The 23106-nt window shown below is 35.6% G+C and overlaps 1 protein-coding gene across 2 annotated transcripts in view; it reads right to left on the reverse strand.

Moving 5' to 3' along the window:
• Positions 1–84: 84 nt before the first annotated feature.
• The window catches only part of LOC582914 (voltage-dependent P/Q-type calcium channel subunit alpha-1A), a gene marked incomplete at its 3' end in the record, with an annotated part of 28190 nt that continues 5168 nt past the window's right edge, over positions 85–23106 (reverse strand). Inside the window, 24 exon segments of one of the 2 annotated variants that reach the window (XM_030977516.1) lie at positions 85–288; positions 727–933; positions 1958–2032; positions 2552–2623; positions 3629–3685; positions 4954–5050; positions 5544–5620; positions 6049–6112; positions 6541–6651; positions 7234–7313; positions 7866–8060; positions 9066–9156; positions 10003–10109; positions 10800–10937; positions 11298–11448; positions 12039–12160; positions 12579–12645; positions 13615–13745; positions 15093–15203; positions 15541–15613; positions 16164–16292; positions 18813–18911; positions 20985–21130; positions 21749–22724. In XM_030977516.1, coding sequence (XP_030833376.1) covers positions 85–288; positions 727–933; positions 1958–2032; positions 2552–2623; positions 3629–3685; positions 4954–5050; positions 5544–5620; positions 6049–6112; positions 6541–6651; positions 7234–7313; positions 7866–8060; positions 9066–9156; positions 10003–10109; positions 10800–10937; positions 11298–11448; positions 12039–12160; positions 12579–12645; positions 13615–13745; positions 15093–15203; positions 15541–15613; positions 16164–16292; positions 18813–18911; positions 20985–21130; positions 21749–22579 — 3435 coding nt within the window. 2 annotated transcript variants of the gene reach the window in all.

Raw genomic sequence — 23106 nt, forward strand, 5'->3', positions numbered from 1 at the left:
CTCATTTTGGTAATGAATACAATTTTAAAAAGTACATTTAGCTAATCTATTCAACTAAACTTGAAGCTTTAAAAGATAACGTACCAATGTTGTGTTCAATGGGAAGTAATCCGTTTCACTCCAGCCTTCCTTTATGCTTTCCTGTGTTGCTCTACGGGCCATATGAGGGCGCTGTGCAAGAGGAGTTGGAACTGGAGGAGGTTGACTTCTAATGATCGCCTTGACATGAGAAGCAGGAAACCAGCCTTGCTCATCACTATCCTTACGGCCTTCCCACCATTCATCTTGCTATAAATGTACAAATAAAGAAACAACAACAATGAAGAACATATACATGTACTTCACTATTTCAATTCATTTAATTCCATCACAATTTTTGCCATCCTTTTTTAAGGACAGATCAACTTTATCATAAAATTAGGCATTTAACATCGGGCCTTCAGAGTATATTTGAACTAAATATTAATACACTATGTGTAAGAGCTGAAGAATTAATTAAATAGATACACGTACTTTAACTTCGTACTTTAACTTTAGTAAATTCGGGCAATGTAGCAATCCCCTTTCTCATATTTCTTAATGTCCACGATAAATTATGTTTTACTTTATACTTATTTAGCCAAGATCTTTGTGGGGGTTCAAGATCATACCATACTTCCATATTATTTGCTCATAAAATGAAATTTATGGTTAGTGTTTTCTTAATGATTTAGATTTCAATTTTACCTTGCCAACGACTTCTATCTCCTCTCCGACATTAAGATTAAGCTCTGAATCTTTGGTCGCTCTGAAGGCTGTCATTACTAAGATCATTGTCTTAACTTTGTTCTTTCTCTTCTCTCGTCTTTTCTTCATTTGTCTCTTCTTTCTCTCCTCTCTGCTTAATCCACTCAGATCTTCCTCTGGTTCATCCTCCTCTTCCTGAATCACAGGCTGGAATTTAAACATTTAATAATACCATGACAGCTAGCATTATTATTTGGTCTGCCCTAGCCCTTTTAGAATATTGTACAAATTAACCCATAATGAATAGCAATGAACAATTCAAAGCTTACAGTGTTCATAAAACAGCAATCTTACATATAGATATCACATCAAACATCTAGAAATAAAAACAAGGATAGATTTGTACATGCATGTATCTAAAAGAACAGTACGTTCCAGAAAAAAACAAAAACAAATAAAGGTACATTGTTTGATCACACCATGGACTTATCCATGGTCAAACTATGAATGTAATTATTTGTTTGGATCAAGTAGAAGTAGTATTATCGAGTGATATATGTATAGTTATGGCATTGATCCATATATGCTTCATCGTATCATATTGTTTTGAAAATGGAATGTAAAAATCAATTTGTGCCAGATCTGGTACAAACCAAGAAAGAGTTAGGATCACATTGCAGCATAAGGTTAAGTGAATGTACTCTGTATAAAGTTATAAACATTCTGAATGCAAAATGCATAATAGTTGGTGATGTCAGTGAGATAAGCTTAATCAAGGTAATAAAGGTATTCATCAGCTCCATGTTAGAATATACAATTACACCTTTATGTCATAAAATTATGAATTTCAATAAAGATACATTTTGCATTATGGGCACCCTTATTCATCCAACTAATTAAAAAAAAAATTATAAGATAACAATCTTCTTTCGTAAATTTTAAAGGTAATTAACCAATACTTTTTCAGCTCATGCACAGATGCAATCCTTGTGTTTTCAAGATGTTTCCAAAATTTGGAGCAATTTTTTTTTTAAACCATAAAACTATGGGGTACAGTGAGGCACAGACTTTATACAAACTATGAAATAAACTTCCAATCCATGAACTCAAGAATTAGGTTTGACTTACAATCCCATGACTCAGAAGCGGATTAATACTTAGAATCCCATGACTCAGAAGCAGATTAATACTTGGAATCACATGACTCAAAAGATGAGTTAGATCGACTTACAATTCTAGGAATCTGAGGCACTTCAAGCAGGTTAGGAGGAGAACCAGGGAATGCACCAAATGTAGTAGTCACACTCTGATTAGTGAGCACAAATATACCATTAGTAACACTCAACTCACTTCAATATTAGTACAGAAAAAGAGATTCAGAGTTTTATACAAAGATACAAAAGAAATATAAGATGATTAAACTAGAAAGTTAGAGTGTCAATTTTAAAATCAGAAACTTAGAAGAAAAAAGAAAAAATTAATTGCACTTTGAAAATCATTATTAGTTAAATTTACATTAATCTGTCAACCACCAATTTTTTTCTCTAATGTTAGTAAAGAAAATACTTATGAAGGTAAAAAAGGTAAGTATGTCGTTTTTAAAGTTCAATGACATGCAAGAGATTCAGAGTTGTATGCAAGAACACAACAGAAATATAAGTTGATTTAACTGGAAAGTTAGAGTGTCAATTTCAGATTAGAAACTTAGAAAAAAGAACAGGATTTCATGGCACTCTGAAAACCATAATTAGTTAAATTACTGATACATTATCAACCATCAAGTATTTGTTGAGTTAGTACCATATGTCTGTCTATGTATACATACCACTCTACTGGGTCTTCTCATTCTCGGACTACCTGTTGGCCTCTGAGAAAGCTTCTCCTTTTCTTGTTCAGTCTATAATAAACAAATCATATAAATCCAGTTTTCCGAATTAAGTTAATATGTATCTCACTACAATATCTCCTCTGAAAAACGACTACAGTTTTCAACACACGTCAATTATTTAGTTGAATCACATGTAAAATCATTCATGATAGTTATATCTTTTTATAAAACACTTTGCTTTAATGTCTATGTGTTTTCTGCTTTACTTCCAATTAGGACTGGAAATGATATCAAACTTTTTGAATATCTTACCACTAAATCGGCAAACAACAAATAGTAATTTTGATATGCAAATATCTAAAACTTCAAAACAATTAATTTTACCAAAACTTGATACTGCTAAAAAATTAAGTTTTGGGGCCATGCATCATAAAATTGTTACACAAATAATACACAGCAGTGAGGGCATTAGTGAGAAGTAACCATACAAGGTACCTTTGGGACAGTCTAACATGACCGAGGCGATAGCCGAGGGTGCTTGGAATGTTTGGAAGGTACTGAGTGTGGGTAATTTTACTAATGCACGAACAAAATGATGTTTATAACATGATTTTACTCATACTAATGACCGGTCATTGGTCAAATTACGCGTTAGGCAAAATAAAAGCCTGATCACGTGTACGCTCTCAACTAATCATTTGATTAGGATCCACTTCATCATCTTATAATGCTTTCAAAACATACCACAATGTTTCAATGTATTTAGGTCACTAATGATATTTTATTTATATCTCTATTCTTTTAACTACATGAAACTTATACTGTAGGCTTGCGGGTGCACCATGTAAGCCTACTGTAAGCCTACTGTATATCTACATCACCATGCAAGCCGACACTTACAAGCAGCATACATGAAACTTTGATTTAATTTATTTACAAATTATCCCATTGTATTATATGTTGCTATATCATGTACACATTTATATTGGAACAGAAAACATCTGAATGAAAACCAATTGAAAATCAAATCAAATTAATGAAGAGCTGAGTGCAAATACTTGTATAAAATCTTACCCTTGAGCTTTCAAACAGGTTGTTAAAGAATGTCATTGCTGAACCGGCAAAGCTTTCCTGAAGAGAGAGAGAGAGAGAGAGAGAAAGAGAGGGAGAGAGATAGAAAATATGATGAAACGTTTGGAGCCATGCAATTCTTCTTGACAGCTGTTGGTGATGAATCAATGGATCTGTTTACATGTGGAGTGATTTTATGTTTTTACTGCTATTGTAAATGTTATAATCATTCAATTAAAACTTGGGAGGACAAAAAATTGTCTATTAAATTTAAATTCGGGACTAACCAATGTCAGATATTAACTTGAATTTTAAAGGTAATACAAAGTTTGGGGAAATTTTGAAAATTGGGTGGATAGTGATTCTTTACAATTTTGATATATTTGAATGCCCTCGTGTGGATGTATTATAAGCATTAGAAAATGTAATCCCCAAGTCCCACTTCTGCATGCTTTCAAGAAAAATCAAATATAAAAATTTACTGGTGCTCCCAGTAAATTTTGATAGATTTCAAATAGCACCTACGGCCGAACAATGGTAGTTGCAACCATGAAAATCTCAGAATATGTAGTTGTGATATATAATTTCCAAACAGGAATAGCTAATCAGTCGAATTTATTCAAAAAACATTGTTTTATAGCTTAATTAATATCTTGACGTTGAGAGGGAGCTATACAACATAAAGAGTTTATTATTTACAACTTCATAACTCTAGACTCAATTTCAACTGCGACAAGGATCCCTGAATTATTGTAGGATCGCATATGCTTCCAATATATTCATTTGAACCAAATTCATGAACCCATGCCAAAACTTTGTATTACCTTTAACAATTACATTACAAAAATTAAATTAAGAACCCAACAGAAAATTCAATTTTACCCATAGAAGTAATGGAACATGTTATGTGTATTGTTAACATATGACACTCCCTTCCTTTCTTTTCTTCATTAATGTTTTAAAATTATATTATTGGCATATGTAAACGCAATGAGCCCCTTTTTGTCTACCTTGGCAATGCCATTGCATACTCATATTACAATTGCTTCACAGTGTAGTCCCTACACTAACCAAGTTTCTTTACTTTAACCCAGCTAGACCCAACACTACACCTAATACCTATCCTAAAACCTTTTGGCAACTCTAATCACAAATCCTTTACTTTTGATGAAAACAAAGCCCAAAGCAATTGTCACCAGGGCATATTTATGTCAGATCACCCTATGCTCACCTTGACTATTACATATGACATACTAAATGTAAAAGGATTATGTTCAAGAATATATATGTAATAGATGTAGGTTGGGTGAACTATAAGAAAAACATACCTCTTGATTGCTATTCTTCTCAGGACTTTCTTCTTTTTCTGTCTCTTTGTCTGTACCCAGCTTATTGAATGCTTCAATAGCAATAGCAACAAACAAACTGAAACAAAAATTATTCAAAAGATAAGATGAGTAGAAAAAAATAAAACTACAGGGGGTAGGATAAAACTATTAGACTTTACACTCTAATCTACTGATATAATCAGAATACTAGCATTAGCTCCGTCATGCTTCTATTTAAGCTTACATGTACTAGCACATTGTGATAAATTAAATGTACTGTATGTATATGTTTTATTTTCACATACTTTTTCCTCAAGATAAATTTTCTGAACTATCAACAATCACTTCACAACCATGTAACTCAGCTTTCTTAGCCCAATGACCAACTTCAATTACTACCTGAGTATCTTTAGTGCGCAATGACACAATTAACCAACTAGCTTGCCTATACAAGTATCAAACATAGAACAAATATGGGGATTCTTGCAGTTTCTGCTAGTGTTCGAAAGTAACTGATGCAAATAACTATTCCTGGTTAATTATATAAATCAATATCAATATTGCAATACACTTGGGTAAACCATACTTACTTCATTACAACAAGGTTAATGGTAGTGAAGCAAGCAACAAAGTAGATACATGCCCAATCTGTAGTAGCAACCATCGCCTGAAACCAGAAGAAAATGACCATGTATCCAGTTAATGAAAATGTATATCATTTATGGATGAAACATGTTCAACTACAATGACAAATACAAATATATTTTATATATAAATAATCTTATCTCCTCAAGACAAGGAACATGCAACTTTTCATTTGTCCCAGCCACAAGCCCAGCCAGCTATGTGCAAAGTTCCCTAAAGCCCATGTCCTACAAATGGGTAATATTCATATACAATGTGGGATATTGTTAAAGACATGATTTTAACTCTGACTTCTAAAATATAGCATAATTAGGATTGTCAAATGACAAGCCTCTAATGCTACTTCATTAATATCATAAATGAAGAGCATTAACATTAGTTAAAAGAACAGATAATCACACATCGTTACCATTAGACTGGTGAATATAACAATTGTTTTGATATACTCACAGCATTCATAATCTCATGCCAGTTGCTTGTAGTTACAATCTGAAATACCATCAACAATGAGCATCTGATGGATAAACACAGGCAAATTATTAGCCAGTTGAGTCTATTGACATTGATTTAGTACAAGAGTGTAAGATAATTATATTAACTAGTATTCATTAAGATTTCTAGAAAACTATGTGGAAACATTTTCACTGTTTAAACAATTGGCTAAAGATTATAATGTAGGTATGTAAATATGACATATAAGTTGTGACTGATGATATGTAAAACCAATAGTCCACAATACTAAACACCAATTTAAAAAAGCCATTAAAAAAATTTAAGTTATTTGGTCTTTAACCTGGTAAATTTTCCCGTTGGTTGTTATCATGCTCATGAAACCAAAATGTCTAAACCCTAGTCCTGAACTGCAATGAACCGCATCTAAGAACACTTCCTCTAATAGCATCTTGAAAATTAATATCAGATAAGATGGAAGCGAGTACTCACGAGAAAGAATTGAAGCCAATACCACAGTTGTAGTCATACACCCCTGTATCATAGCTTGTATCAGCAGTAATACCATAGAATAACTCCCATCCTAGCACCGATGCAAAGAAGCTATAAGACAAAATGAGATCATTCATTATTATGAAATGGGTTTTAGAATGTAGGCAATCTTATTGGTCAAATGATGACATGTGACCATGCATCTTTCCTTCCTCCCAAGCCTACCATGCAAAAGGTTCTAATGATATGTGCAATTTGTGGCACTTTCGCTTATTTCTCGACTTTATTTAATATTATAGGCTAATTTATGTTTTAAAGCTCGTGCGATAGCTATATGCACTGCAGCCAGATAATGAACTCGACAAGTCGCGTTCATTAACCGATTGTGACTTAACCTGCATGCAGTGAATATTCGCTCATGCACTCACTTTATGGATTATAATGTATATTAAATCTAATCTGAGCTAAGACATGTCAATTCTGATGACAGGAAAATCATAGTGAAGTATGTTCTTATATGACAAACACAAATGTCACTGTACATCTATTGTTAATATTTTTAGAGCGTAAATTTGTATTTTAAATTAAAAACCTACTGATCGATACACCATTCTTATAATATCATAGTTATTTGATAACCTTACAATGATGATACACCAATCTTATCATATCATAGTTATTTGATAACCTTACATGATGATGAAGACTAGGATGATCAGATCAAACATGACAGGAAACACTTTGGTTGAGAAGAGTATCACAACTTTCTTGGCCTGTTAATAAATGAAAAAGGCAAAGTTCATGATGTTTCCCTTTATCTCAGGAATATGCTTCATTAAAGTGTTCTTGTTTATCAACTTCCAGGTAAAAAAAAGTAAATGCCTGTGCTATTACATTGATTGAAAAATTGTCATAAATGTTAAAGCTTTCTAACCAAATGATTTTAGACACATGAAGCAATAATATTGTGCTGAGTCTTTAAACACATATTTTGGACAGAAATCGTTAAAAGAAACATATATATCATTATTTATTTACATAAATAAACAGACTTACATACATGTAATAAGGCAGGTCATCCCAAAAATCATGAACAGTAGAACTAATTAGAGAGAACTTATCAAGTCAATGGGAGTACGCCCGACCATAAGGCAGTAATTCAGTGTTGTCACATTATGTCTTTAAGTTATTATCTCTCACAATGAATGAATCTGGCCCTAATCTGGCACTAAAAAGTACAACTTCTACACAGCAATAACTTTGAAATTACTGAGTGTGATTTATTGTTAAAAGAGTAAAAATCAAAGGGTATTTCGTTAAGTTACCTGAGCAGAATTGAAGCCCAACCGGAATGAAACAGCTAGACCAGAGATGATGTTACATAGACCAAAGTAGGTACGTGGTATGAAATAGATTGGAATGTTTGATGTTACACCAATCACAATCAAGATGATGTCTAAGATCTCTACCACCTGCATCAAATTCTTTCCTTCTGACATGATACGAAGCAATACTTCCACCTGTCAATCAAATACAAAATATTCTATCATATAGCAGGGCTGTCAACCCTCCCGCATTTGGAGGGAGTCTCACGCCACCACGCTCATTCTCCCGCCGTCATAATAGCTCTAGCGGGAGACTCCCGCCAGCATGCCTTTCCTCCCGCTTCGATGTAGAATCTCCCGGTTTATGAAAAAACCTCCCGCCAAACATGGTAAGCCCGTCAAAACACGGGACCAACAAAACAATGTGATCTTACCCCCCACTGCTTATTCAGAGGCTGGATGAGTCATTGCGAAATTTTCGGCACGATTTTCAAATTTTAAAACACCCCCCTTGAAAAAATCCTGCATACGACTTCCCTCAAAGCAGTTCCCCAAAGTTGACATCTCTGCATATATAGTCAAGTGAATCCGTTAGCAGACGAAGGAATCACTGTATGCAGTTAATTGCCAGCTGCAGCACTAACATCTATTAGTAAGACATTAACATACATTTGCCAATACCCACCCAGGAGAAAATTGGTTCATACGAGGATTACCGAAATCCATTGTGACTGTATTTGTATTTGCTGGCTAAAGTTTTATGAGGTTGGATACAAATTATTAATTAATGGATATTCCCTTTACCGTACACCAATTTTGCCAACTAAACTGTGTGTTGAGATGGTTCAAGAAATGAGACTCTGCAGATAATGAGGATGCATGCTAACGAACATAGATTGATTTCTTGTCCCAGGAATCATCTCATCAATGGCTACCATGATTATAATCTTACAAGTTTTGGTTTCCAATGAGTTTGAAAGTAAAAAGAAAAAAAAAGAGTAAAATTACAAGGAAGGAGAGATATAGACAAGTAACGTAGGGGGAACTTTGAAATGTTGCCAAAAATTGTTGAAAAAAGACTGACCAGCAAGGGTGAGAGACTAAAAGAGAAGATATATAAATAAATCTATATATGTATTATTATCATTATTAGAGAGAGAGAGAGAGAGAGAGAGAGAGAGAAAAAAAAAAGTGACTTACAGCAAAGATGGCTAGAATGGTCGTCTTGAGGACCTGGATTGTAATTCTTGCTGTTTCATCCATGTTGTGCCATCTTAAGCAGAAGAGGATACTGTAAACATAAAGCAAGGAAATATTATTTTCTATAGACCTCACAATGAAGCCATCATTGTTATAAGCCAGTTCATAGTTGCAGTCTGAGCATGAGCAGATAAAGGTCATTGCAGACCAAATTGTGAAATACATGGAGGCAAAAAAATGGATACGTGCTCATGAAAGATATTTAATCAATATTCATTTATGCACAAGCAGTGCACTCCATGGTACACAGGTGGAAGTATTCTTTAAAAAGTGGAAACAAAGGCTATTTATGTAGCACCAAAATGTACAAAGTGGGACATCTTTATATTTTGAAGATTTGTGGATATTCAGGGTCATTTGGGACATGTGCTAACCGTGAACTGGTCTATTGTTATGGCACACATAGAATCTTAGGCAATTGGTATGCAACGTGTTAACAAGAACATTGTGAAATTTAAAATTCTGAAAAAATACTTTGAAGAAAAAGAATAAGCCTGGAAAGTGATAGAAAGCTGGCAAGGTGGTGACAATGGTTTTCAATTCCTCAGACATTATATCTCTAGCTATGATATTTAAGATTTTCATAGCACTGATTTTGGATGATAGGCTTCTATATGTGTTGGACCTCTTTTTGTGTAGCTACATTTCCACCTCTTAACATCTTTACCCTATTCACTAAATGCACTTCCAATTGATTTAATTTCAAGCTTTATCGGGCTTACAACATAATAGTAAGTTTGAAGAGACATACATGGACTAAAACCTGGTATAACTCAGACGTCTCGTTGTATGAAAGACAGTGATTTGTACTTGCAACTACTTTACAGTAAGATTATTTTTTAAAGCGTTTGATAAAAACAAAATATCTTTGATTTACCTGTGCAAGAGGATAAGCGCAAGCAATATCTTTGAGTAAACACTTGATCTGATGATCTTCTGACTGAATGACTGAATGGCATACACACATTTAGAGCTGTTGGTATCCTGTAAAAATATATTTAACATGACATACAATTATTTTCTCTTACAATTATCTATGGGTATAGAAGACCTCCTCGTCAACTGCATTTGGCCTTATCCTGGCTTGGATGAGCTTATTACATACATGTACAAATATACTTGTATTGAGAGGACCAGAGTATATCACACAAGGATGCTTTACAGACTATCAATCATTTTCACTTGAAGATAATAGAACTTCCATGGACTAAAAATGTTACATTCATGAAATGTATTCTTCGGAAATTGTGTTAGATCATACCAAGGTCTACCCATTTCATATCCTCTGGATAATGAACAAATAATGAACAGAATAAAACCCAACGTGTAATGTCTTTGTATCACCTTTCATTGGTGGAAGCACAAGAATAAGAAATAAAGACGTCTACAACCAATGTAGTTCAATCTGTATCTTATCAGAGACTTTTCATCAATAAACTCCTTAATTAAAAAACTTTCTTGATATTCCTGTTTCAGCGACATGTCAACATCAACAAACAAAACATAAAATACCTTTGATACACACACAGACACAGCATTATGATTGTTTACCTGACAATCATATCCTCATAAATCAATATGCTATACTCTACATAAGTTTGCATATACTCAATCTTACAAAGACTTAAATCTTGAGAATATGTCCGACATGCCATGAACGATGAGAATTCTTACCATGTCATAAAATCTGTCTTCTTCAAATTCAAATGAGAGAGCTTCATTAAGCCTAATGGTCCACTGCAATGAGTCTATTTGTCCATCATCATTATGATCTAAATAGTCAATCAACTGGAGATTCATCTCTTCTGTGTGCTGTGGGAAAAATAAACAGTATTTATTAAAAACCTCAAATTTGTATGTAAATAATTCTTGCATGACAAACAAATCTCTTTTCAATCCATTAGCATTTTTTCTCCAAACATAAAAATAGATTAATAAACAACTTCTCAAAAACACCAACAAAAATGCAGAAAATTCTGACAAGCAAGCTTGTGAGAGTTTGAATGTACAAAAAGTAAGAAATTTATGCATTTATAAATATTGTAATCATTACATGTATAGACACTTCAAAATAGCTGAATCGGTAATGTCATTACAATATATGATAGTGCAGGACAAATATAATTTTCTCTTCAAAATAAAAAAATAAAAAGAATCCCGAATGAAACTCACATGTGGTTTAAGAATTCTCAAGAGCTTTAAGAATCTTCCATCATCCTTTGGTAGACTCCCTTGACCAAGAGGGTCCAAGAGGTTCCAAGCTTTAGCCAATTCTGCCCTCTCTCTTGCTCTCTCTTTCTTCACATGCTTCTTAGCAAATGACCTGCATGGATATGATCATCAAAATTCAGTGCACAATGGTATTGGACATCCAGAAGAGGTGAAGTCTATATCACATTGGTGATGTTATGTTGGTTTCATTTATTACTACAAATAACTTCCACAGGTACATGCAGAATAACATTTCATTAGATTTCTTCTTCTTCTTTTGTATTTTTATGCCTCATTTATTTCTGAATATTCTTGCCTGTTTTTAGATGGACTAATAAAATAGTTGGCTTTATACACGTATCTACACAACATTTAGTAATGTCCACACCTGTGATCCATCGATCTGGACACATACATGGAAATAACAGTTTTAGAATTTCAAGTTTATATACATTACATTAATAATAGTCAGAAATACAGTAAATAAAGATATAGTGACTGAAAATTGCACCAGGTTATAAAATGTTTCACCATTTGAAAGATACAAAAGCACATATCGTGGCTGTTTTCACGAAGTGACGGTTGTGAAAAAAAATTGCATTCAATTTGAGTTACAATTTTCCTCACTATTGTCACTTCATGAAAATAGGGACGATATTACTGATATATAACTTGTTGATATTGGGGAAATGGGCAACATACCAATAGCTATCCACAATTATAGCAAGTATGATGGCAGTCAGAAAGAACACACCAACAAACAAGAAGATGCCAAAGTAGAGGAAGTTCCAATGACTTGTTCTATAGGCTGGAATCATTAGATCCTATGTGGAAAGCAGAACAAATTTTAAAAAATATTGCATGTCAGTGTAGACAAAGTGAGAGTCAATTAATGGTCATAGTGAGAGTCAATTAATGGTCATGATATGTGTATAAGAACATCACCATCTATGAATTTATGTTAGATCATCTGAGAAAATTTGAAATGGATATCTTGAACATTTCTTACATCTTTGATTTAGCAATACCATATATACAACAATTTTAACATGACTTTGGAAACTTAACTTTAATAGTGATATACATGTACATACCTGAATAAGATTTAGTTCAAATTATTCATGTCTCTAAAGCTTAGGAATGTCAGAAGTTTTATTAAAATGGATTCAGGAGTTCTAAAGTTAGTAAAGTACTATTGACTAGCAATTTACCGAAACATAAAAGCAATGAATCATGACTTACTGGATAGTTTTCTGTAGATAGTAGCACAAATAACCTCAGAGAGGTAATACCCACATGGTCAAAGGCTCTGTATAGAACAAAATAAAGCACATATAAAGTTTTCTTCTTTAATTAAACTTCTACATTTTAAACATTTTTTTAAAACATTTGATTTCCAGATAATGCACATATCCCCTACATGCAAAAATTATTTTTAGAATATAAACAAAAACTATAGACAAAAACTATAAAAAGGGTTTTGACAAAGTGGGTTGCAAATAGTAGACTAGTGGGACACAACAACTGTACATATCTTTAAGAAGAAGCACAACATTCACTAAGACACTGATGCAAAAACTTGCGAGCAACGTCATCTTATATCCATTAGTAGCGCTTAGAACATCGACAGTCCATTCAGAGAGTAGGAAGAAGACATTACTACTGATTTTGTAAAGTTTTTTCAGTGATCTTGTTTCAAATTGGTAGGAGACTTATTTCATGCAAAACCTCCTAAAGGCAAATATGTGTGTTTCAAAATTAATATTGACCTGAACAGTTTTACTCTTACAAGTTGATATTTGATGCCTTTCTAACGTGTGTAGAACAGATGTGGTGACACGACATTTGCTCCTGCGACAATTGCTCCGGGCTTTATTTCGTCTAAGATGTAGGGTTAGGGTTAGGGTTTCAATAGGGTTTTATGTTAGGTTTAGGGTTAGGTTTAGGGTAGGGTATAGTGTTGAATCCAGGGTTGAAGTTAGCCATTCGATTAGTGTATGAAATTTACAGCGGAGCAATTGTCGCCGGAGCAAATGTCATGGAATCACAGATGTATCGTCAGTCGTCACTATCACCAAGATCTTTGTAAAATTTCAAGGATTTCAGGAATATTGACCTTGGTCAGAAAATTATATCATTTTATTTCAGTCAACAGATTTGTACAGAAATGAACTCATTTTCAGTTTAAAACTTTTGATAGGAGTAATAATATGACAATGTTGTTCTGTTTTTCACTGTTGATATGAATTGGTAGAAAGAAAGAAATATTGCTACTTACCCAACATACACATTTGTTGAGTTGCCTGTACAGTTGGAGGCTTCTGATTCTATGTCATGATATGTGTCTGTGTACAGGTGTACTCCAATAGCAGAAAACAGGGTGATGAATACAAAAATGATGACAAATACCTGACAGTAATCAGAATAACAAGACAATTAAAAAAAGAATTATAAGACTTATCTAATTCTCCAAGGTAGGCCTACTTTTTACTCGTATGTATAATAAACCAATGAAAAAGTACATTCATACTAGAAAAAGAGTAAGGGACATATAAATGGAGAAAAGATGTTTTTTCAAGTATAACAGGTATTGATCACTTGCCATGACAGTAAAGAGAGGTTTGTATGATGTGACTGAGTTTTCATTACCCAATTAATTTAGGTTTGCTCTATTGCAATTCAGAATGGAAATTCCAATGATATTGAAACACGAATGGTGAAATTGATCAGAACCAAGAGAGTGGATGAGGGAGAGAAGAAAGAACAGTATTCTTACCACACTTGTCTATATCATAATCTCACTCATTTCAATGTAAAAAGCAAATTGATATACTGCTTCTACATGTATGACCAGTCCCAGTAAATGCCCATTTGTCATTCTCATTCTTATTGTCCAGACTAATAGAATACATAATACATGTATTCATATCCCATTTGACAATTCTTCTTTCATATGACGTTTTGCAGTCATAGTGATAGATCAAGGTTGACAAGGAGTAGAATGAATGAAAATATATTATTGCAAATAATGGCACACAGCCTACTCTTCATTGTTATTTGGTTTGCATCAGAATATCTTACAATTGACTGGGTAATTGATAATACACCCTTAGAAAGTAATAAGGTATCCTTATTGATGAAGTCTCTAGCTGGCCAGTATGAGCACTTATGATATAGTTGCAAGCATGTCTAGGAATATTGGAATACTTAATACGACAAAATGTTATCATCATAAAAAGACCCCTTCAATGCTATATAACTCCCTCATCTTGCCATAGGTTTCATAGTAACTAGTTGTGGGCTTCAAGTACAAATACAAAAATTAACCTTATTCATTTATTGCAAAAGAAAGCGCTTTGCATATGTGCTGGCTCCCAATATTTAGCCTATACAAACCCATTATTTTATGAATTTAAAAAATTGACAATCTTTTATAAAAAAATGCACAACAGAGTTTGATCTTCATGTTTAAATTCATGAATAACCTGCTTCCTGATTCATTTAAGAATTTGATTGTTTTAAATATCACTATCCATTCTTACCCTACTCATACATGTAATTCATTAAACTTTCACCTGATGAATCCTTATTTATTGATCCTGCATAAATCAATAACTGAAGACATTTATGGCATGCACTCCCAGACTCCATAAAATCATGTAAACCCTGAATTCATTTAAATTCAATACCAAGGATAGGCTACAAAGCCCTTTGAAGATTGTATGTACAAGAAGGTTTTATAGAGTAATAAAGTACCTTTCCCAGTTTAATGACAATTGACATGACCACATCCCAGATGTGTTGTACATTATTCAGCTTGCACAGAATGATGGCTGCCCGCAGACATCGAAATGGTTGGGCCAAACGCTGAAAAGAAGAAAAAAAAATATAATCTTTTTTCTGATTGTCTTTTCTCAGTATGCTATTCTTTTAAATTTTAAACAGAATGTTGATAAAAATCAACAGTTACCAATCCCTTCCTCCATTCCTTGGAATTAATATTCTGAACAATTACAGTACCTTCAGAACAAAATATTACAGTACTAGTAAATATAGAATCTAAACATACTACTTAACAACAATAGAACAATACAAGATAATAATCTTCAGAATTCTCTGAACAACATACTAATTGGCAACATATATATTTAAGGATAATGAAATGGTCTCGATCTATCCATTAGTGTAACTTAGTGTGACTTACCAGGCCTACAAGAGTTTCTGTGACCAGCATCAGATAGTCTATGGTATACATACAGGTGAATATAAACTCTCTCCTGAAATATAATGGAATGAAACAGATTTAATGAATGACATGAAGCATTGCAATAGTTCCATTCAATTCATATAATAATAATACTACTAAAATTAATAATAATATATGTGATTTGTAAGGCACTAATTCCACCTGTGCAAAAAAAAAGGGGGGGGGGAGGTGAAATCACATAGAGCATCTAAATTATAAATAAAAGAACAGGAGTGAGATAGATCATATGTAATATGAAAATGAAAGAGAACAATTAATTATATTCCAAATCAAACAGACACATTTTAAAGATTATTTTTGGGCACTTCAACTGATGTGCTAATATGAATCTATTACAAATATAACAGTAGCGTGACTTCCGGAGAGCAGACAAATAGCACATTGGATACTCAGTCTGCATTGAAATCATACATGTTTTCATTTGGCACTTTTTAATATTAAGGTATATTTCCCAATATCATATTTACAAAGTCTGCTGAGAGAACATACTAGTTGAAGTATTTGCCCCATCTCACAACCCCCCCCCCCCCCTTATACTTAAAGAAAGAATAACTTCTTACCTTATCCATCTATTTTCATCCAGTGACCAAAACACAGGCCAGGATAAGAAGCCCATGTGAACCCCTACATCAGCAGCATATACTAAGATACATAATGGTGTTAATGCAAAAACGGCAGGGGATGTGGACCTACAAACAAAGTTGAACCAAAAATGATACATATGTATAGGAATGATAGGATATACTGACACATTTGGCAAAGCATACAATTATGTTAACACAAATTCCGTAAATTATATGTTTGCAGGTCATATACCAGGAGAGGGATGGAACTTGGAAGAGAAAGGAAAAAAGTGTTTCAAAATACATTCCACATGGTTTCAACTCCATGCTAATACATTGTATAGAAATAAAGAAAAATATTAACCTTTATAGACCAGAACGATTTCAGACACTTACTGTATACTTCATGAAAAAACCATAGGCTGATGCACATTAAGAAAATATTAAGAAAAAGAAAAAAAATGGACCATATAGCCAGGATGAATAATAAAATCAGATTTGATAGGGAACAAAACTTTACTTTTTGCAAAGTAATAAAGCAGACCATTATCAAAGATTTATTTACCTTGAATAAAATTCTCCATCATTCCTTGAGATATTAGAATTGTATCATAACACTTCACAACTTTTCTTCCTCTTCAACCTGGTTAATGACCCACTATAGTGGACTATGCAATATATATATATATATACAGTAATATGTCAGGTGATTTTCAAAAGAAATATTAATTTAATTTGACCACCATACATGTACATGTATGTTGAGAGTCTCAAAGTCACGTCATTTATCTCTGCCATTGTACATGTATGCAAAATTGTATATTGCTCATTTATACATTTATTGTGCTGTTTGATCAGATTGGAGAGAGGCAACTGTCATAATAAATAGACCCAAACAAGGAATCTCAAAAAATAACATTTGCTGAACTTCTTTTTGAAATTTCATTAAGAATTTTCCTTTATGGCATGCTTGTCATCTACATGTTCATGGTTTGTTGTCAACATAAACTCAAAAGAACTAACTTCTGAAAATTCGTATTAAAAATTAGCTCAAATGGTAGCCATATTAAGACTTAATAAAAGGCCATAATCTCACAGAAGTTTTAATTAAGAATTCTTTATTTAAAAGGCTTGATACTCATCTTGACACTTAGTTTAAGTCTTTTGTCCTACTAATATGATGGCCCTTCACTAGACCAAATATACAGGACCTTTGCTGTATACATAGAGACAGCTCAAAGTCCACACTTCTAAAGATAAACTTTATTCAATATGAAGAAACAGGTGTATGTATGTAACGTACCATTACCAACACATCAATATATACTGGTATTTATTTTGTTGCTTAAAAGTATAATCCATGCAAAAGTATACACTTAAATTCAAATGTATTTCCCAAGACAAATGTGAAATGAGCAATCCTTTAATTAACTGTCATTTGATTATATACTGTCCAATATACTTGATGTCAAGAGACTGATAGGGTATACATGTACAACAGGTGTATATTAAGAGCCTTTCGAACAGCTGAGTAACAGCTGAGTAACAGTGGAGTAGCAGTGAGGGTAATAAAGTGATACAAAGCAAACATCACTCCACTCCAGAGCTGTGAGTTCTTTGGTTGCTAAGGTTTCATGAACCTTGTTTGTTTCAAAATGTCACAAAACTTTGGCTACTCTAGTAACTTGATAATGAGTGGTTGAAACCTTGGCTAGCCGATACAAAATTATGTCAGTTTGAGATCAATGTATGTACTACATGTAAGTGATATGTATGTTTTAATTGTATATGTTGAGATCTATTTCTTTTCTGCAAATGAATAGAACAGAATCAGAAATATGTAGTTCTATTCCTAATGCATAGCAAAGTGCCTCAAGTTTCTAGATAGTGTATACACTGTAGCTATCAAAAAATGGTTTATTAGGCATGGTTTGCAGCAATAAGCTGAATTAGACATGTATATATATATATATATAAAAGTGCGAGAATTCTCAACTCTGACATGACAACGGGTGTTCCAGAATATATATATATGTATATATATGTAGATTATACAAGATAAAAATTAACGTTAACATTCAAAATAAAATTACATGGCAATATAGGAAAATTGGTAAATTGTTGTGTAATCACAATTATAATTGTACAGATAAAATAAATTGTTTAAAGATCTGGAAAAATGATGTACAAATATATGTATTATTAATAAAATTGTATACCTAAAAAGTGATTAATAAACCGATTACCCAGGACATAAACTTGTACAACTGGTACCTGTGATTCATAGTAAAGACCATTGTATTTGGATAACATTGTATAAGTGGGAAAAGGAAAAGAGATATGGCCAGTTACAACATTTCCATGATGTACATGTACATGTACAGTAAATGAGATCAAATTGTTTACTTCCAAGTTCAAATGTAGGTAGTGCATAGCTATCCTTTGAATTTCAAAACATTTCTAGAATGCTTTTCAATTTCACAGTACTTATCACTATATTGACAAATGAATAACAAAGCATGTAGTAAAGAGTATCATCATTTTATAGACAGGAGGCAAAAATGATCGACTCCTATCACTACAGTGATGATATTACAGCACAAGAGATTAAAAATAGCATTACAAAGAGGACTATTCAGTACTCACATCGATGAAGGCGGTTCAAAGAAAGTCAGAATAAGATGAATAGTTGCCATGAACAATACCAGATACTTGGAATACCTGTTGTTAATAATCTTGAAGCACCTGTATTTCACAGAGAGAGAGAGAGAGAGATAAACAATTACGTTTTAATTTTTAGCCTTTGGCAGGTATTGTATATGAACTACCATGAAGAGTAATCTAGGCTGTATTCAGACAGAATGTCTACAGGTGATTGAAGTTTGTTGGTTTACATTGATTTTAATCCTGCCTGTGGGAGATCTCATCTATTGTATGTTTCTTAGCATTTACAGTAACTGAGAGTTCCTATTTATTTAAATAAGAAACATATCATTCAAATCTAGCAAATTAGAATCGTGAACAAATCCAAAACTGTATCATTATGCTCCATATATAATTATCCCAACATAAGTCGACAATTCAATTGCTTCATCCTATCAATTACTCAGGGAAGGGGAAGGGGAAGGGCAGAGGAGGGAAGGGGGAAGGGCAGAGGAGGGAAGGGGGAAGGGCAGAGGAGGGAAGGGGGAAGGGCAGAGGAGGGAAGGGGAAGGGCAGAGGAGGGGAGGGGGAAGGGCAGAGGAGGGAAGGGGAGGGCAGAGGAGGGAAGGGGAGGGCAGAGGAGGGAAGGGGAGGGCAGAGGAGGGAAGGGGAAGGGCAGAGGAGGGGAGGGGAAGGGCAGAGGAGGGAAGGGGGAAGGGCAGAGGAGGGAAGGGGAAGGGCAGAGGAGGGGAGGGGAAGGGCAGAGGAGGGAAGGGGAGGGCAGAGGAGGAAGGGGGAGGGCAGAGGAGGGAAGGGGAAGGGCAGAGGAGGGAAGGGGAGGGCAGAGGAGGGAAGGGGAGGGCAGAGGAGGGAAGGTGAAGGGCAGAGGAGGGGAGGGGGAAGGGCAGAGGAGGGAAGGGGAGGGCAGAGGAGGAAGGGGGAGGGCAGAGGAGGGAAGGGGAAGGGCAGAGGAGGGGAGGGGGAAGGGCAGAGGAGGGAAGGGGAGGGCAGAGGAGGGAAGGGGAGGGCAGAGGAGGAAGGGGAGGGCAGAGGAGGAAGGGGAGGGCAGAGGAGGAAGGGGGAGGGCAGAGGAGGAATGGGGAAGGGCAGAGGAGGGGAGGGGGAAGGGCAGAGGAGGGAAGGGGAGGGCAGAGGAGGAATGGGGAGGGCAGAGGAGGAATGGGGAGGGCAGAGGAGGGAAGGGGAGGGCAGAGGAGGAAGGGGGAGGGCAGAGGAGGGAAGGGGGGCAGAGGAGGGAAGGGGGAGGGCAGAGGAGGAAGGGGGAGGGCAGAGGAGGGAAGGGGGCAGAGGAGGGAAGGGGGAGGGCAGAGTAGGGGAGGGGGAGGGCAGAGGAGGGGAGGGGGGAGGGCAGAGTAGGGGAGGGGAGGGGGAGGGCAGAGTAGGGGAGGGGGAGGGCAGAGTAGGGAGGGGGAGGGGGAGGGCAGAGGAGGGAGGGGGGCAGAGGAGGGAAGGGGGAGGGCAGAGTAGGGGAGGGGGAGGGCAGAGTAGGGAAGGGGAGGGGGAGGGCAGAGGAGGAAGGGGGAGGGCAGAGGAGGGAAGGGGGGCAGAGGAGGGAAGGGGGAGGGCAGAGTAGGGGAGGGGGAGGGCAGAGTAGGGAAGGGCAGGGGGAGGGCAGAGGAGGGAGGGGGGCAGAGGAGGGAAGGGGGAGGGCAGAGTAGGGGAGGGGGAGGGCAGAGTAGGGAAGGGGAGGGGGAGGGCAGAGTAGGGGAGGGGGAGGGCAGAGTAGGGAAGGGGAGGGGGAGGGCAGAGTAGGGAAGGGGAGGGCAGAGTAGGGAAGGGAGAGGGCAGGGAAGGGGGAGGGTAGGGCAGGGAAGGGGAAGGGGCAGGGAAGGGGGAAGGGCAGGGAAGGGGGCCAGGGCAGAGGATGGAAGGAGCACACACTGTACTGTTTCACTCAAATTGCAGAACTTCAAGAGAAGTGTATCGTGGTAGGAAGGAACAGAGGTCTGTGATGCAGATGCTGAGACTGATTTTGAGTTTGGAACTTTAATTTTTGTATTAAAAAATATACAGCACCTAGCTACATGTATGGCAATAGAATTTAGCAAAAGCTAGTGTTCCGGTATAGGCTATAAAAATAATAAAACTGTTCATGTTTTATAGGTAAGTTGGTTTGCACAAGGGATAGAGTTAACTGTAGATGTAGAGACTTACCATCTTCCCTGCTTTGACTTGAAGAAAGCTCTAGCTTTGCCGTACTTTCCTCTTCCACTTATTGCATCATCAATATGAGCTGCTGATAACTTCAACTCACGATCCTCTCCCTTCAACTCAGTGAATGTCTCAGTCAATGCATCATTCTAATAAACATGATTAAGAACATCAATTCAAATCTCAATCATATTTCTACACTTATCAAAAATATCTACACAAAGGCCAAGAAATGTATTTATTTATTTGCTTTTAAGTTCTGATGATAATGCAGGAAAAATGTTGTTCGCATTTTAAAGTGGTATACATGTACAATGATGTCCTGTTTCCAACATATATTTTTAACCAACAACAAATAAGAAGGATGAGACAAAAGCTCATCACATAGTGAGATAAAAGCATAATAGAAACATATGTACCACAGGAATTAATAATGAATACTTTTCTCAACATCAAATAGATTAATTAACTGACTATAGTTTATAGACATTACTCCTAAACATCTTATACAATATATAAATATATCTCTTTGGAAAAAAACACACAATATTCCTCCTCACATCAATCGCAATTTCAAGTTAATTTTTGTGATCTCCTAAGACTCCTATACATGTAACAGCCCTTTGAAGATATACTGTAGTATGTGAACTTCAAAACTCAACCCAAATATTGAAAAAAAACATTGATACATGATAAAACATGAAGAGTTTGTACAAACATTTGTCTTTTTAAATAGCAGTCTGCCTTTCCTTCAATACTGAACTTACCCCATCAATTTTTGGTACCAGAACGAGTGCAGGAGTAAGGAGTCCATACAATGCAAAGTTCTCTTGACTTGCTCTCTGCTTGAAGGTTCTCATAAAAACTTGATTTGCACGACTTGATTTTCTTGATTTCTCACTGGAATCACTGATTGTTTTTACGGATGATCTCTTCTCTGAACCCAAAGAATCTACACCACTATCTGGAGTAGAAACTTTGCCATTACTCGTCCGATGGGACTTCTCAAATGCCTGAGTATTGTCTGTCAGAAGGGAATGAATGTTATTGTTTTTGTTGGCATGTATTTCATGAGGAGTTTGCTTCTCATTGATGGGTTCAACCCTGTTGTTTCTGAGAGGAGAAGTTCTACCATTAGGTGATGTTCTACCACCACCACCACCACCACCAGGTATTGAATTCTTTCGTTCATCAGTGGGAACCTTTTGTTCATATTGTTTTGGTTCCACATTGATCTTGACATCAGAATTATCCTCTATCACTATGATAGACGGAGGAGGTGGGGTACCATGTCTGTCTGCAAGTGCGATTCCTAGTGAACTACTCAATGATTCATTCAGGAGTGGAAGCTTATCATCAGCCCCTTTCACCTTCTTTGGAGGCTTACTATCCACTTCATCTTTTTCTGTTTTAACTGGGACTGATCCTTTATCTTCTTCATCATCACTCTCAAGCTCCATCAACATCTTCCGATAAGCCTCCGCCATCTCCTCCCGTTGCTGGTGTTCATCTTCCCCACCTTCTTCCATTTCTCTGCTTACTGGCCTCTGTTTTACTGTTTTCCGTCGGTTTAATTGGAACGATCCACTGTAATTCATCAAGATGTGCCAATCTCACAAGGAGATTGATGTATCACTGTCAGAATACAAACTACATGATGCTTGATCATGAAGTTATCAGTTCATCTCAAATGACAGGTCTCAGCAATTTGGTTCCATCTCAACTCTCAACTGTGTAAACATCCTGCAAGACAAAGAAGACACAAAAATTCATGGATATAATTACTATGAATAATGAAAGTACACTGGCTTCTTAAATTCCATTAAAATCTTAAGCATGCTTTGACCGTAGACGAAATCTTGTTAACTAGATACATGTACTGTAAGCATGGAAAAGACACCCTACAATATAAATTGGCCAAGTAATTAGGAATTGATTGCCTTTACCTTTATTATGTAAATTACACAAACAAGACCGAAGTCTGCATGAGGTCAATATCTTATGATTAATTTGGAACACGGGATACTTTTTTTGCATTGTTGATTGAGTGAAATGTGAAAAGGGTAACTAAAAAGCAATCTGTACGTAATAAGAGGTGAAAACATTTAAGAGGGTTCTGAGAAAA

This window comes from Strongylocentrotus purpuratus, unplaced genomic scaffold, assembly GCF_000002235.5.
Source record: "Strongylocentrotus purpuratus isolate Spur 01 unplaced genomic scaffold, Spur_5.0 spur5_contig_806, whole genome shotgun sequence".
NCBI lineage: Eukaryota > Metazoa > Echinodermata > Echinoidea > Camarodonta > Strongylocentrotidae > Strongylocentrotus > Strongylocentrotus purpuratus.